Consider the following 13993-nt stretch of genomic DNA (forward strand, 5'->3'; position numbering starts at 1 on the left):
GCTAAGTTCTGATTTCATTTAATATTGGTGTTTGATACTCATTGGTAAGTAGATATTTGTAGGAATCTTCATTTCTTATAATGGGTTTGATAAATATGTTGTAATGGTACCTGCAAATAAATTAGCTACATATGAAATATCAACATTTAGGCTTCATGTTTTAAGATAGTTTCTTATATCAATGCTGCTTCTGAGAAAAACAAAAAGTAATTGTAGTCTGAGAGCAATTTTATCATATTTCTTGCTTCACTGGAAAGGCAAACATAGAAGTATCATTATGTGAAGTTATTTATTCTGTGCTTGCTTTAGATTCCTATAGGTACATTAATTCATTGGAGAAATTTCTCCCCAAAGTTTCTTCTGTTGTTTGTTTTTCCAAAACTGCTCTTTCCAGGTGATGGAAAGCTTTTCCAGTGTTTTGACACTGACAATGTGAGCTGCTCAGGGGGTGCATTAGGTAGTGCATTACATTTTACGTTTTTCTTACATTGCCCTTTAAGAGTTCATGGTCATTATTCTTTGACTGTAAAGAATATGAAGGCAGAGAACAGGAAGCAGACTCAGGTTCAATACACCTGCTGAGTCAGGAGCCCTGAACATGTGTGCAGAGGTGGATCAGATGTGATGGCGGTGCCTGCCCGCTAGGGATCAAGTGAAATTGCCTCTAACCTTGATTCTGTGGCTTGGTGCTGTCTAAAGACACTTTTGCCCAATTTCTGTGAACTTACAGAGCAGGAGGCATACCCTTCCATTCCCATCACCCTCTGGGATCCTCTGCCTGCCTGCATGGTGTCTGGTTTCCCCACTTTAGCCTGGAAGAAAATTCTATAGACTATCTATTCTAAAATTCAATTCCTCTTTGCACCATCCTCTGACAGTGTGTAGGTGTAATTTTAACAGATGCCACTGACTCTCTGGAGGCTGAGGAAGGACTGACATACATCCTCCCTGGTTCCTCCCTTCTATTTCCTTTTGCCTTTTGAAGCTTCTCACCTTTTCAAGAGCAAAACATGCCACTGAGTCTTCTCTCCACCTGATGGCATATATCTTGTATTTGAGGTTTGCTGAGCTTCTTATACCTGTTGGTTCATAGTTTTCATCAAATTTGGAAAAATGTCAGCCATTATTTCTTGAACACAGGTCTACATGTCACCTGCAGTTTGATTAACATAGAATGAACTTGTTCTCCTTTAACTAGTGCTATCCAGGGTGTGTGTGTGTGTGTGTGTATGTGTTTTCTTTTTTTTGAGATGGAGTTTCACTTTGTTGCCCAGGCTGGAGTGCAGTGGCACAATCTTGGCTCACTGCAATCTCTGCCTCATGAGTTCAAGCAATTGTCCTGCCTCAGCCTCCTGAGTAGCTGGGATTATAGGCAGCTGCCATGATGCCTGGCTAATTTTTGTATTTTTAGTAGAGACAGGGTTTTATCATGTTGGCCAGGCTGGTCTCTGACCTTCAGTGATCCACCTGCCTCAGCCTCCCAAAGTGCTGGAATTATAGGCGTGAGCCACCATGCCCAGCAATCCAGGGGATATTCTTATTGTGGTGAATGCATGAGCACAAGCCGAGGCCAGCCATGCACCACATTTAAGGCCCCTGCTCATGTCATATCCAGTTGGCCAGAGCCAGTCACATGACCATGCCCTGCAGCAGTGGATGGGGAGGTCTACTCCACTCACACAGAGATGGGGAGGAAAGTGAACATTTTATGAACAGTAATGGATGCCTTGCAATCTTTTCTTCTGTTGTGATTCCTTTTTTTTGGTTTGAAGACTGTTTGCTGGAAGTTGAATCAGATCTGATTGGGATCAGACCTGGATTCAAATCTGAGTTTTGCTACTAAATACTTGTGTCTCCTTGGGAAAGTTACCAATCTTTCTGAACTATATTTCCTCATTTATAAAAATGGGAATAATAACATCTACCTTGTACGGTTTTTGGGAGAATTAAAGCATATGACACACATGGAAATGTCTAGCACAAAATTGACATTCCATTAATAGTAGTTTCCTTCTTGGGATTCCAAGTGGGCTTTTATTGTAGATACTGGTTCTAGAAAGTGAAATAATCCAAACGGATTTGGCAGCTTCTGTCACAAAAAGCATTTTTCTAATGGTCATGATCGTAACCAGTTTATTTGCATGCATAATGATATATGAATGATAATTTGGAACAAGGAAGTGAATACTGTACTGTTAAATTTTATTCTTATGGGAAATGCATTCATTTGTCATGGTGGATCCTAGGAGTAGGCCACAGGGGTCTTTCTAGAGGAAATCAGGAGTGCCTGTCCTTCCTCTACCACAATTAGAATCTGACTCAGTGGTAAGTAGGGTTATACCATGTGGCCTGTTCTGGGAGTGAAATTCACCTACTTCTCTGTTGACAGACTGAGCTCAGGAAGAAGTGTAAATGGTGCAAGAATATTTATAAATTGGACTTGGTAATTTCAATTCTCAGAAGCTTTCATGGAGGCATGGATTGTCCCGGATGTGGGCTGGGCTTGCTGCTGTTTTGGGAAAGGAAATTTAACTGGTGGTTAAAGCTCTTCGGGGACTGTGTCTTTAAGTTGGACAGTCCTAATCGTCTGAGTAGCTGCTCTTTAGGTTATGAAGGTCCTGTGGGCCCAGGAGGAGGGAGTCTATTTAGTGGTTTGGGAACTCCTTCTCAGCAAGGAAAAAGACTTCTGATCTCTTGGGTTTAGAGGAGGCTTCATCTTTTATTTTGGTTCTCTTCCTGTTTTATCCTTGAAAATTTTATTAAACTGAAATAATAAGTATGGATTAGTAGAATTACATTAGAGTAAACATCTTCTCTGAGGTCCTGGCATCAGGCTAAAAAAAAGTAAACAATGTTGGCATTGATGCATCTAACTCAGGATCTAGACTCTGCAGTGGAGCAGACAGTGGACTTTTATGAACTGGTGTGATGTCAGGCTTCTCAGACTTGGAAATTCAAGGAGCCTGGTGGTGGGATGAGCAGCCAGGATGAAAGCTATGGTCAGAACTCTTAAGCTGTCATGTCAAGCCAGAGTTACGTACTTTATACACAAGGGAGAAAAGGAGGCATATTGCAAACAGTCGGTGCATAGTTTTAACTTTAAGGTGGTTTCATGTATACAACCCAGAGTACCAACAATGCAGAACCCTCTCACAATTTAATACACCGGTGTTGGACAACATGACATACCTTTCACCCTTCTACTTCGAGGCCTATCCCACCCACAGCAAGCATCACTCATCAGTCCATCATTGCTCTCTTCTCTACCCTGTACTCAGCTGGCTTCATCTCCTCTCAGCACAGCACTCTGGCCAGCTCCTGCTCATTGATTAGAACCAGCAGATAGCACTCACTCTGCTCACCATCATAATTTGCTTGTGGGGCAAGAGAAAGGCTACAATAAATGAATCAAAACAATAAATATTAGGTAATAGCAAAAGGTAATGTTTTTCTGAGATCATTTTTGTTTGTGTCCAGCACTCCTGGCAAATGTCCTTAGAACAGCTGCTGTACTCTGCCAGTATTATTCTTAAGTCCAAAAATATTGTAGTTGTAAAAATTTAGTTGATTCTACCTTCAGAAACTGCTTTTTTTTTTTGTGTTGGTGGGAGAGAAATGCATGAACGAAGACTAAATGTTATGAAACTAAATTTTATTTACATAAGGATACATTCAGGCTGCTATGCTTTAAGGGAAAAAATAACCAAGTCCCGTTCCTGGCAGACACCTGTGATCTCTAATTAGATATTTAGCTGCATTGGCCCATCACTCAGGCTTGACATTGCTTCTTTGTTGCTAATCTCCAATTAAGCCCTGATTGGTGCCTGTTTATGGCTTACTGGCGGCAGGAAATTCTTTCAGAAGTCTCCTTCCTTCTCCCTAAAATTCAGTTGAATTCAGTGGATGGAGCTGGAGCAGCTGTGCATCTAAAATTGTTGCCACATTGCGGTTGACAAGGCTGAGAGGCTTTAATTATCTCCAAAATCCTGCTTCTTCTAACAATGGGCTGCCTTAGATTTCTTTTCTTTCTTTTTTCTCTTGAGGCAGAGTCTCTCTCTGTCACCCAGGCTGGAGTTCAATGGTGCAATATCAGCTCACTGCAATCTCTGCTTCCTGGGGTGAAGCAATTCACCTCAGCCTCTGGAGTAGCTGTGCTTATAGGTGCCTATCACCATGCCTGACTAATGTTTGTATTTTTAGTAGAGACGGAGTTTCACCATGTTGGCCAGGCTCGTCTCAAACTCCTGACCTGAGGTGATCCACCCACCAGCCTCCCAAAGTGCTGGGATTATAGGTGTGAGCCACTACACCCAGCAAGATTTCTTTCTGCTACTCTGAGGCCACCCTCTGGTTAGTTAACAAGCATTTATTAAACATCTCCTGTGTGCTTTAGAAACTTACCAGGGTTGAGGAGGAGGAGATTCAAAAGGAATAAAAGGCAAGGTTCCCAGTCAGCGGGAGCCCCAGATTCTCAGAATGTCGTTTTTGCTTCTGCTTTGTGATTTAGGGGTTGCTCCTTCCCACCATAACTGCAGTATCCCAATTAGCTTAAGAACTGTGCACATGCCCCTTGCTCTCTTCCCTTAGTGCACACTTTCTTCTGATGTGTTTGCAGATCTCTCTTTCCCAATCAAGGAAAGTCCCCTAAGCCCAGGGCGCCCCTGTATTCCCACTCCCATCTTGGGCTTATGTCTGGAGTACCTAGTTTTATGCTAGGCTCCTGGCTGCACTGTAGCCCTCTTGACACTGGGAAGGGGTGGGCTCAGCCCAGGTCTTAGGTCAGCCAGTGCAATCAGCTCCTTAGACTTGTGCTGAAATAATCAAGTGGATCTGGGCATCCTGCATAATCTAACACACGGGGCAGAGAGAAATCCCTCAAAACTCTTAAACATGAAATTGAATTGCCAGGGAAAACAGCCAGTGTAGATTTCTGATTGCATTTGAATTTCTGATTTTAGGGTGATGGCTCTGATTGCAGGGTGACAGATCCAATTCATATTTACTATCGCAAAGTTGGGTGCTGTGCTGGGCTCTGGGGATACAATGATGAAAAAAGGAGGTCTCTGTCTTCAAGAAGCTTGTGTTCAGGAATAGCCTATTTGGAAGTCTCAACCAGGTGTCAGGAAGATACTAAGGAGAGTAGTTACAAAAACAAACATAGTTCTGTCCTCAAGGAAGTTGCAGTTTAATGAAGAAGACAAACTTGCAGACAGTGAAGCGCAGCGAGAGCTCAGCCTTGATAAGCTGGCAGGCCATCCCTGTGGGTGATGACTGAGTCCAGTGCAGGTAGATCACTGTGGAGCCAGTGGGTGTGTCACTGCTCATCAGAATGTCCTGGAGTCCCTGACCTTGGGGACACAGTTCACCCCCCCGTCACCACCTCTATCAGAATTGCAGACTGGGTGGTTTCAGACCTAGGAAGAGAGAAGTCTGTAAGCCCTTTGAGGGAAACTAAAAGTGACCAACACATAACAGATAGGTTTGCTCACATAGATCTTGAATCATGAGAATTTTCCAGGATACCCAAGGCCAGTGTTCCAATGTAGCGGTGGGGGGCTTTGGATACTAACAGTCCTGAAGCTGAATCCTAACCTCACCACTCATTAGTTGTGTGGTCTTGGGCAAATTTCTCTGAGCCTTGGTGTGCTCATCTGTGAAATGGGGATGATGACTCAGGCAGTTGTGAGTCAGTGTGGTAATGTGTTTAAGTGCCCAGCACAGTGGCTGGCACATCGTAGATACCTACTAAATTTTCATTTCCCCCTCTTTCTCCTCCATATTTCAGCAGGAAGCAGCCATTATAACATACATTTAAAATAAGTGACACTTAGAAACAGTAGAATGTAATGAAGATATTAATGAGAGGTGGCCCAGAATGGGTATTAGAAGATGGTGTTGGGGGTTCCCAGCCCTGTGCAGGGGAAAGGCAGTGCTGCCTTCTTTTGTGAGCAATTCTGTAGGGCAGAAATAGGGACATCCGGGTCTGAGGATATTGCTACTGGAAATCACCCAACTTTTTTTTCTCCAGGAATATTTTGGAGAGTGATAGCTTGTTTACACACCTGTATCACATCTTAGACTAAAGCTTTGTGAACTTTTGTTGCAAAAAGAAAGGACCCTTTAAGAGTATATCTCCCTGGGGTTCCATCCTCAGAATGAGTCTGGGGTGGGGCCTACTCTGCACTGACAAGCATTTCAGGGGCATCTGCCACAGGTTCTGAGGACCACACTCTAACAAGATCACACTAGAGTGAGGGTCTCCTCAGAGTTGGGATGGTTTCCTGTTCATTTTGTATTTACAATGTCTGGATATAATAGGTACTGATGGAGTATTGTTGAATAAATGAGTGAATGATGATTCTCTGAGTAGACTGTCCTACTGAGAAGGGGATATTTTAAAGTGTTGGCTTTCTAGTTTCTAAGTCAGTGTCTTCTGAGTTTGAAGAAGATAATTAGCCTTCTAGAACTTTCTAATTCCTGAATGACTGGCAGAGCTGGGAACAGACCCGTCTATGTGAGTGATATCCAGTAGCCCATCCACACAACTACCTCAAGACAGAGCTGTTGTTGAGGACAGAGGCTGAGCAGACACCAGTGTGGGGCTGCTTCCCAGTGACAGTGGTCCTAGCCCTGCTCTCTGTGGTTCAGAGCTGGTTGATAGGAAATCAGGGAGCAACGCTGCCACTGTTTTTGTTCTATTTGTGCACTGTAGGTCCCTTAGAACAGAAAGAAGTTCAGGACTTCTTGGATGGAAAAGCTGAAAAAAAATCTTTTGTAAATTTGCTCTAAAGGAAACTCATAAAATTCTCCTGAATTTACATGATATAAAGCACTTACCCTTGAGCTGATGCCTTATAAAACGTAGTACTTATCCTAAGTAGAATAGATGTAAACTTTGTTGACAAGCATCTTTGCATCTGTTCCTTAGATACTGTTTCTCTGTCTCCTTGCCCAGGTCTTTATGGGCTAGTAGCCTGTTAGCGCCCTGGAGTGTGGGGTCATTTTTCTTACCAAGTTTTGGGAGCACCTACTCTTTACCATGGGGAGAATGGTGATGGTTTATTTTTGAGTTTTCGAAATGAATTTTGGGCAGTTAGACTGCATTACACTTGCATTTTATTGTGTGCCATTTAGAAGAGAAGGAGAGGGTTCAGGGGACGGTGCCATATTCACATATTAGATGGTAGCTCAAGTCGCTCATTCTTCATATTTGAGGTTGCTTCTAAGATAACATAATGGTTCTTGTTAAACATATCTATTTATTGCCCCAAGAAAACATTAGATCATTATCCAGATGGCGAAATGACTCTATATTCACTTTCAATTAATTAACGGTTAATTTCCATAGGGTGGTACTGAGAGCCACCCCACACTGTGCCTCTGTGGTTAGGGCAGTGAGGCCGGATCAAGCCAGCAGGTGTTTAACTACTTCTTGACAACAAAACATTTAACATATAATTTAATAGAAATAACTGGGAATATCTTCATTACAACAACACCATGGGTTTTACTGCTTTCATTCCCTTTATGGGTGCAATGTGGCCTTTTTACCAGATCCTCATGGTAATTTTAGGTCTCTGGGAATGTTTAGCACCTCAGAGTGTATTATATTTTTTAATGGTATATTGCCTTCTGAAAATAGAAGTGTGCTACTTTCCCCTGAAAAGACTGCCTTTTCATAGTTATTTTCAGATCTTTCAAATCTGCATGACTGAATAAGAGTTTGGTGGTTAGGCAGACTGAAAGCTCCCCACCTGGTGGGACCAGTTCTTTACCAGAGAATCTAGGATTGGGCAGGGCCACAAATAATGAGCCACAGTGGGACTGAGGGGATGGTCTGGGATTCAGGGATCCTCAAGGTGGTTTTTTTTCTGGACTGTCCTCTCCCAGGGCAACATTGAATTGTGCCTTGGATCAGCACTGCACCTGTCTTTCTAATTGCTTTTCTCCTGCCATCCTGGAAATGATAGTACTTCAGATACCTGGGGGGAGTCTTGCCTTACTGTGGCAGGAACCTAGAAGGAAATGACTTTGTGCTTTAAGGCATGTTGTTGTCAGTGTCTGGAATACCTTGGGCATAGCCATGTGCTCAGATGATCTGAGTCTTTTGCATACCCCTCCAAAGAGTTTCTTGTAATCATGAGGAAAGAATGTATTGGGTGCTCCAGAACCTTTTCTGTGTAATAAGGAAAAATAAAAAGGAAGGATAGAAATTCTTGCAGAAAACACTAGAACCTGGGCCAAGTGCTGTGGAGAATACAAAGAAAGAAAAGACACTGTCCCTACGCTTAAATGTTTACCATCCAGTGGGCAAAGTCAGCTCGTGCACACACATGCAGCAAGTGCCTGAGCATTGCAGGAGGGTCACAGACCCCAGCCCAGGACAGCTGGCAGGCAGGCCAGGGACATGTTGCTGATGGCTGGGCTGTGTTGTAGGCAGCTACCTACTAAAAATAAGCATGGTGTTCGTGGAAGGCTGACTTAAATTAGACTGGGCTCAAGGTCATACACAGAATGATGTCACCATCACCGGCTCCTGGTTCTTTGTATTCTTTGGAATTGAAGGCTGAGTGACAGGCAGCTAGGAACTGAACTGTACACACAGGCAGGTTCACTAATGGTGTGGTCCGAGAGTGTCCTGGCAGCAAGGGGATTGAGACCAGTGGTCCCCTGGATCATTCTACGGGACTGAGAAGGGGGGGAGCAGGAGATAGCTCACCGTTTCCTGGGGTGGTAGAGTCAAGACTATGCCTTCAGTGAAGGGTGGGATGGGGTGAGTGCAGCAGAGGGCTCAGTCCTCTGATACAGGGGACAGGGCTGGTAGGACAGTGCTCTGACCGGGTTCTTGGTGGCAGAGTGTTAGAAGAGTGTCACAGGAGCCTTGAACCCTGAGCTTAATGCCAGCCTAAGGAACAGGGCCCTTGTCACTGCAGCCCCAGCACAGACAGGGTCCACCCACTGCAGAGGAGGTGCTCAACACATATTTGCCAAATGACTATATTAATGAACTAGACCTGGCAACCAGGTTTTATCCTGTGGGTGAGATGTAGAAGACTGGATGGAGAAGTGGCGTTTGGCAGGAGGTGCTCTGTGGACTTTTCTCCTTAGCATCAAAACTTCCTGTCCTGAGTCTTATTCTATTTGTCAAACTAACCAGTCTGAGAAGTCAATACCAGGTGCTAATGAAAAACAGCAGCTGACTGTAACATTGCTCCTGGGTATGTCAGCATTTTAACACAAGCCTTCAAACTGCTTTGTTTTGTTTTTGTTTGTTTGTTTTGAGATAGAGTCTTGCTCTGTTGCCCAGGCTGGAATGCAATGGCGTGATCTCGGCTCACTGCAACTTCCGCCTACCGGGTTCAAGCGGTTCTTCTGCCTCGGCTTCCTGAGTGGCTGGGATTACAGGCACCCACCACCACAGCCAGCTAATTTTTGTATTTCTAGCAGAGATGGGGTTTTACCATTAGCCTGTCTCAAGCACCTGACCTCAGGTGATCTGACTGCCTTGTTCCCAAAGTGCTGGGATACAGGCATGAGCCACCGTACCCAGCCTTCAAATTGTTACCAGATGTCTGGGAGCGCAGCAGTCATGCAAGGCAGGGGATTGGGTGGGCAGGTGTTCTGGTTGGAGAATCTGTTAGGTATCCTGAACGTCTCCATGAGGAACTGTATCCAGCTTCTGTTGTCAGACAGGCCTTGGTTGGCTTCCACCTTGACAGTCAAGCTACATACAGCTTTGGTTGGGCGCAGTGACTCATGCCTGTAATCCCAGCACTAGGGAGACTACCCTAGTAGTCTGAAGTGGGCAGATCACCTGAGGTCAGGAGTTCAAGACCAGCCTGGCCAAGATGGTGAAACCCTATCTCTACTAAAAAAATACAAAAATTAGCCAGGCGTGATGGTATGTGCCTATAATCCCAGCTACTTGGGAGGCTGAGGCACAAGAATTGCTTGAATCTGGGAGGTGGAGGTTGCAGTGAGCCTAGATCACGCCACTGCCCTCCAGCCTGGGCAACAGGGCAACACTCCATCTCAAAAAAAAAAAAAAAATATGCCTACGGCTTCATGTTGTTTTATCTCCTCCCTGGTGTAGCCTGGAGAATTTCAGATTCATGAAGGTCTGAACAGTGGGGTTGTGCTCCCATTCACTTCCATCTCCAGTGGGGCTCTGTCCCTTGACTATGGCTGTCTGATACCCCAGCTAAGTCATTAAAAGTGACCTTGATAAAACTGGCAGTGCTTTCTCACTGCATGAGGAATAACTTGAAATAAAACCTATGCAATCTAATGTTGCTTTTACTGCCATGTAGCTTTCTTTCTCAGTTTTTTTCTTTTTTAGCAAAGCAAATCAAATGGATTTATGTTGCTCTCTGATCACCAATGTAGTACTCTGTAGCTGCCTCATCATGATCATTAGACTAGAGTAGTGATAATCCTAGAGACTGCCTGCACAGGGAGCACGTCCAGGTCACTGCTGTCCCAGAGACACATTTCCCTGTGTCCCTGGATCAAGGGCCACCTGAGTTTCCCTGGAACTTTCTCCTTTGACACTGCCCTGTGGTGTACTCCCTCTTAAGATATTATTGACAAGTCTAGAGGAAAGCCTTGACTCATTTGAAACTTTTAAGAGAATCCTGCTACTTAACACCTCTAGGCTGAAGCAAGCAGCTGGCAATCTATCTCGATTTTACAGCGGTCAGAGGGCCTGTCGGCTTAAGGTTCACATTTGGCATCAGCATGCATTATTTTTGGAATTTCAACATGGAGCTCAGTACACATCACATTTCATTCCCTAGGCTATTGATGTCCACAGAGCTATGGGGCCATCCATCTCTGTCAGAGATTATCACGTGCACCTTTAGGAATAAAGTTATTAATACCCTCTCACTTGATTTGGCCACTTCAAGAGCTAGAATTTTGATGTCCCTTTTTTTCTGCTCTACCCTTCTTGACTATATTTTAAAATTCAGAAACATCAACTTTGGTTTGTCCTAGTCTGCCTTGATGGCTTAGGACCAATCCTTTGGCCCTGGGTAGATGAATCTCCTGGGGTGCCCTGAGGACTGGAGGGTGGTCTCTCATCATCTGTGGTTGTGGAATATTGGGCATCCATGAATTATCATGCAGACTTGGGAAGTGGGAAGAAGGGGCTTCTGGGTCATTTGGTGGCAGAACATGTCTCAGCCAAGGGCAGGGACTGCCAGTTGCCATCCGAAGTCATTCCCTTGCTCCTTAGGCTGTAGCCCTGATTTTACTTAGGACTGCAGTGTACCCTGCCTAAAAGCATTTCCCAGTTTCCATTGCCAGCAGATGGGGTCGTGTGATGCCATTTTGGCAGTGGCTAAGTAATGGAGCTGTGGGGTGGGACTTCCGGGCAGGGTGCTTCAAGGGAACTGACTCAGCTGGGGGATGTGCTTCTGCATCCTCCCAGCGGCCCTTCTGCTCAGGACTGTCATCTGGACATGCTGCTTGGCACTGAAGACACCATGTTGAATCATAAGGTGGCCGAGGACAGAAGGCTGGGCTGAGATGACTGAGTAGCAGGATAGAAAGAGCCTAGATCTGTTTTCAAGATTTTAAAAATGAACCTTTTTATTTTGAGATAATTATAGATTCACATGCAGTGGTAGTAAGTGATATAGAGTTGCCCATGTATTCTTTTTTTTTTTTTTTTTTCAGAGATGGAGTCTCATTCTGTCACCTAGGCTGGAGTGTAGCGGTGCAATCTCAGCTCACTGCAACCTCTGCCTCCCGGGTTCAAGCAATTCTCCTGCCTCAGCCTCCCACATAGCTGGGATTATAGGTGCCTGCCACCACACCTGGTTCATTTTTGTATTTTTAGTAGAGACGGGGTTTCACCAAGTTGGCTAGGTTGGTCTCAAACTCCTGCCCTCCAGTGATCCACCCACCTCAGCCTCCCAAAATGCTGGGATTACAGGCATGAGCCCATCATGCCCAGCCTGCCCATCTATTCTTTACCCGTTTTCCCCCACAGTATCATAGTACCACAGCATGGGTGGGGTCTTGACTTTGATATAGTTAAGGCAGCAGAAGAGAACCCTCATCATGCACCTCTGCACAACACGCCATGGAGTACACATCCATTACCCCCCACCCCGCACCTGCCCCAACCTCTGGAAACTGCTCATCTGTCTCCATGAAGGCAGAGTCTCTATCCCAGCCCTAAACCACTCTCCTTGGTATGAACTTAGATTGATCGAAAGACATAAATATCTAAATTAATGATGCCACATCATTTTAAAAAATGTTATACAGTCAAACCTAACCCTTAACTGAGACAACAGAGGTCCAGAAAAGGAGACCAAACTATCATTATTATATTGGGGGAAATATATACTTGTGGTTTCAAAGAAGCAGGACATCTCAGCCACATGCGAAAGGATTGGGGGTTGCTGCTTTCACATGCCATTGCATTTCCCTTCCTTGCAGCGGTGACCCTGGCTTTTATGAAGTGCTTTTGAATGTTTTTATTCCTGTCTTATTTGGGTATTATCAATAATTTATTTTAAATATTCTAGCTGCTACAAACATTTACTTCAGAAAGATTTATTGCATCCTAAAGTCTGCATTTATGATTTCTTGAGATGATATCACTTCCTTGGAGATTTCAGTTCTGATTCTCAGAAAGAGATTAGTGGGGGAAGTAGAATTTGATGTTCAGAAATGTTCCAGAAACTTGGCTACAATGTGTCAGGGCTGCTAGGTGGGCTGCCATGTCCCGGGCCTGTTTCAGCTGGCCGCTCACGGTGTGTCTCCCCTTCCAGGAGCCGGTGTCAGAGAGGATGTGTTTCTCGTTTGGCGGGAGATGGAGGAAGCCTGCAGCACACTGGCCCAGATCCAGAGGCTGGTGGCCGAGCATCCCAAGCCCGACGTGGCCACAGTGGACTGTGGTTGGTGCTATTTCTGGTCACTGATGTAAAAGGGTCATAAATGTTTTTAGCTGGGGACCAGGGGCTGCTTCCATGTCCCTGACCGGGAGCTCCGGAGCTCAGCTGTGAGGAGCTGCTGAGGAGAGCTGTCAGAGATGTGTGGGGTGGGGGGGCAGGGGGGTTGTACATGCACCTGTGTGTGTGTGTGTGTGTGTGTGCCCATGTGCTCACATGTGTGTGTATGTGGAGATTGTCAAGGCCCAGAGCAGGACAGTAAAGTGGTAAAAACAGATTCTTGGCAAACTCTTGTATACCGAGGGAGACCAGACCTCCATATAAAACTAGGCTCAATTCTGAGTACAACATGGACAAGTGGGGATTCATAGCCAAGGAGCAGGGGAACACCAGAGGATGGAAAATTATTAAGAGGAGACGTCAGGGGCAAGGGGCTTCTGGCTAAACCAACTTAACAGGATTCTTGCAGGAGAGAGGCCAGTGTGATCAGACGTCACCTGGGGGACAGTGGGAACAAGGACGCTGATCAGATAGCAAGGTGATCAGATACTGAGGTGGGACATTCTGGCTGCACTGACTTACGCTTTTTGCTAAAATCAGGTGATGCAGAGATGAGCATAGAAGTGCAAAGGTTGAGGCCTCACTGAGAAGAGCATTCGGGGAGCCTGGCTAAAGGCTGGGCAAGGGGACTGTCAAGTTGCCTGTACTCTTCCAGGGAAGAGAAGCAGGAGGAGAGCTCAGTGATCGGCTCAGCTAACCTTGACCCTTGCCTGCAGACAAAATCCCATCCATGCCGTCTGTGCAGGCAACCATCTGCCTCACTCTCAGATCCCTACAGCAAGGCCTAAATCACTTTTCTTTGAGTGGGGTCCAGGCCCTCACTGCAGAAAAGGGCACAGGCTGGGGAAGGGGTGTGGAACATTTACTTGGAAGGAGTAGTGTGAATGGGGGTTCGAGTCATCAATATTAAAAAGAAATTATTAAAATCTAGTGGCATTTCTGGTACTCACTTAGCACTCTTCCATCTAGTTTGGAATAGCCACTTGAAATTTTGGAGTTTGGAAGTCTGATTTGCACTCCCTAAATGG

At 45.0% G+C, this 13993-nt stretch overlaps 1 protein-coding gene across 1 annotated transcript in view; it reads left to right on the forward strand.

The window, feature by feature from the left end:
- Positions 1–13993, forward strand: part of VWA3B (von Willebrand factor A domain containing 3B) — a 254011-nt gene that overhangs the window by 71081 nt on the left and 168937 nt on the right. The window contains 1 exon segment of the mRNA XM_078348699.1: positions 12786–12911. Coding sequence (XP_078204825.1) covers positions 12786–12911 — 126 coding nt within the window.

This window comes from Callithrix jacchus, chromosome 14 (assembly GCF_049354715.1).
Source record: "Callithrix jacchus isolate 240 chromosome 14, calJac240_pri, whole genome shotgun sequence".
NCBI classification, from domain to species: Eukaryota; Metazoa; Chordata; class Mammalia; order Primates; family Cebidae; genus Callithrix; species Callithrix jacchus.